Below are 2,423 nucleotides of genomic sequence, written 5' to 3'. Positions count from 1 at the left end.
GTCTTGTCCAGATCTGCTGTTGAGATACCCTCCTCCTGAGAGAGACTAAGGAAAATGAACACAGCTCCCTGGAAAGCCTGGGGAGAGGTGAGTGTCCCCTGAGTTTCCATCCCTTCCCAGGATGGCCACAATCCCCTCTCTTGCCCTGACTGTTTTGGTCCTGAGGTGTCTTAGCTGCAGTGGCTGTCCCTGAGTGTCCTTGTCTGCTCACTCCTCGCGATCTTCACCCTATGCTCAGCCACACGTGTGTCCACACTGGAAGGGGCAGATGAAAGCTGCAGCTAGCTGCAGGTCCCATGACTTGAGTGTTGACCAGCAGCTAAGGCCTTGATTCTATGCAGTGATGGTCCTGCCTCATTTGTCCAGCATGACCAGAGCTCTTGAATTTTCCAAAGAAGCCAAATTCAGAGTTTTTAGGAGACATTCACCAATGTTTGAACTGCTTTAAAAAGAAAACATTTTAACATACTATGTGTTCAAAGAAAACCTGTTTATGGTTTACTCCACTTTTAAATCAAGATGAGGTCCATGCTGTCAAGGCCCCCCTTTATTTGTGTTACAGACTCACATGGCGTTCAGGGATGTGGCTGTGGACTTTACTTCGGAGGAGTGGGGGCTGCTGAGCTCTGCTCAGAAGACCCTGTACCGAGAGGTGATGCTGGAGAACTATGACAACTTCGTCTCCCTGGGTAAGCATGGCTGCTTAGGATTCACGCTTGTCCTGCGGGGCAGTTGAGCCTTTACTGGGAAAAGCCTTTTTCTTTGTGTTGAGTCCCCAAACAGATCTATTCTGTTTCCTGTTTTCCCAGGAATGTCTAGATTCTGTAGAGTTAAAAATGGGGAGAGAGAGAAAGAGAGAGATTGAGAGAGAGAGAGAGAGAGTGTGTGTGTGTGTGTGTGTGTGTGTGTGTGTGTGTGTGTGTGTGTGAGAGAGAGAGAGAGAAAGAGACAGACAGACAAGCGAGCGAGCATGTGCTACTCTGCGTTTTTTAGGCCTTTCCTCCTACACTGGAGCTTCTCTTCCTAGAATGTTTCCTCTTGAGGGAGGACGGTGTTCATGCCCCTACCCCGAGCATAGCATGCCAGGGAGTCGTACGCTCTCCTGTATCCCGCTTCACCATCCCTCTTTCTGCTGCTAAGATCTCACTATTCTCAGGTCTTCCGTTTCACCATTTGAAGTCTGAGTTTGTTTCTGAGTGCTGGAAGGCAGCCTTGAGCCCGTCACTTTATAGTCACCTTGTTTTCTTTTCCTCTGAGCAGGAATTCCATTTTCTAAACCAAAACTCATCACTCAGCTGGAGCAAGGGAAGGAGACCTGGAGAGAGGAGGAGAGATATCCAGGTGAGTGGAGAGCGCTGGAGACACGGGGCCCTGAGCAGCCCAGGCTGGGAGGATGCTGTTCAGACTTCCGGAGCTGGTGTTTAGATTGCCCGCCATGGACATCCTCACCTGACTGGGGAGCTTGTGTCTCATCACCTTCCCTTCTGAGAAGCCTTTTTTTCTCACTGGATTTGCCTTCTTTGACTTTCTTGTTTCATTTCCATATTCTGGTTACCATTTTTTTTGGGCAGAACCCAAATAAACCAAAGAAAAAGGTAGAATAGAAAGGAAGGGTTAAAACCAAACAAAATAACAACCCTTGAAATGGAAATGAGATTCTAAAAAAATTAAGAGTAATCGTTAAGCTCTTTCCGTCACTTTCCTTGCTGTCACAATGGTGCGCAGAGTGTCAGGAGCATCACCGAGGCCAAGAAGAGGGGCAGGCGCCGCATTCACCTCAGGTCATGCTCCGGGGTCAGAGCTCAGTTCTAACTGAACATGAAGCACGGCCGCATTGGCGAATTTGAAATCATTAATGATCACAGAACACAGTTGTGTTCAGCCTCACAAGCAGGTGTGGCGCGACCAGCCCCAGAGATGATGTGCAGCTCAGAGGTCTAGAAAAGTGGCAGAATCATCTGCTACCATCCTGTCCTTCGGGTTGCATTAAACTGACCACCTCAGCTGACATCATGGACGAAGTGAGGCGAAATATACAGGAGGAAAATCATGGAATTCTTTTTTGTAGGGATGTAATACATAGTACAAATAAAATGTCTCAAAAGTGTTTACAATTTTTAGTGTATGTATACTCTAACGTGGACTGTAAGAATCAACATAAACCTGGTTCCTCATGAGGTAGAAATTCCACCTTCCCTTCTTAAATTAGCTTGCACCAGTGCTGACTCTACTGTTGTTGTTGTTATGTGCTGTCAAGTCACTTGTAACTCATAGCGACCCTATGTACAACAGCCCTAAACTCTGCCCTGTCCTGTGCCAGTCTCTGACACTCCCATCCTGATTATCCCAGTCACTGAATCAATCCACCTCATAGAGGGCCTTCCCCCCCTGCGCTGTCCCTCCACCCTCCCAAGTATGATGTC

General features: G+C 47.7%; 1 protein-coding gene across 1 annotated transcript in view; it reads left to right on the top strand.

Annotated features, from left to right (window-relative positions):
- The first annotated feature begins 568 nt into the window (after nt 1-568).
- Nucleotides 569-2,423, top strand: part of ZNF133 (zinc finger protein 133) — a 10,790-nt gene continuing 8,935 nt past the window's right edge. The window contains 2 exon segments of the mRNA XM_006902463.1: nt 569-689; nt 1,261-1,345. Of these exon segments, the coding sequence (XP_006902525.1) occupies nt 569-689; nt 1,261-1,345 (206 nt within the window).

This window comes from Elephantulus edwardii, unplaced genomic scaffold (genome assembly GCF_000299155.1).
Source record: "Elephantulus edwardii isolate Elephantulus edwardi_28Jun2011 unplaced genomic scaffold, EleEdw1.0 scaffold00416, whole genome shotgun sequence".
Taxonomy (NCBI): domain Eukaryota; kingdom Metazoa; phylum Chordata; class Mammalia; order Macroscelidea; family Macroscelididae; genus Elephantulus; species Elephantulus edwardii.
The sequence above is the reverse complement of the archived record's forward strand: the minus strand, read 5'-3'. Positions and strand labels throughout refer to the sequence as shown.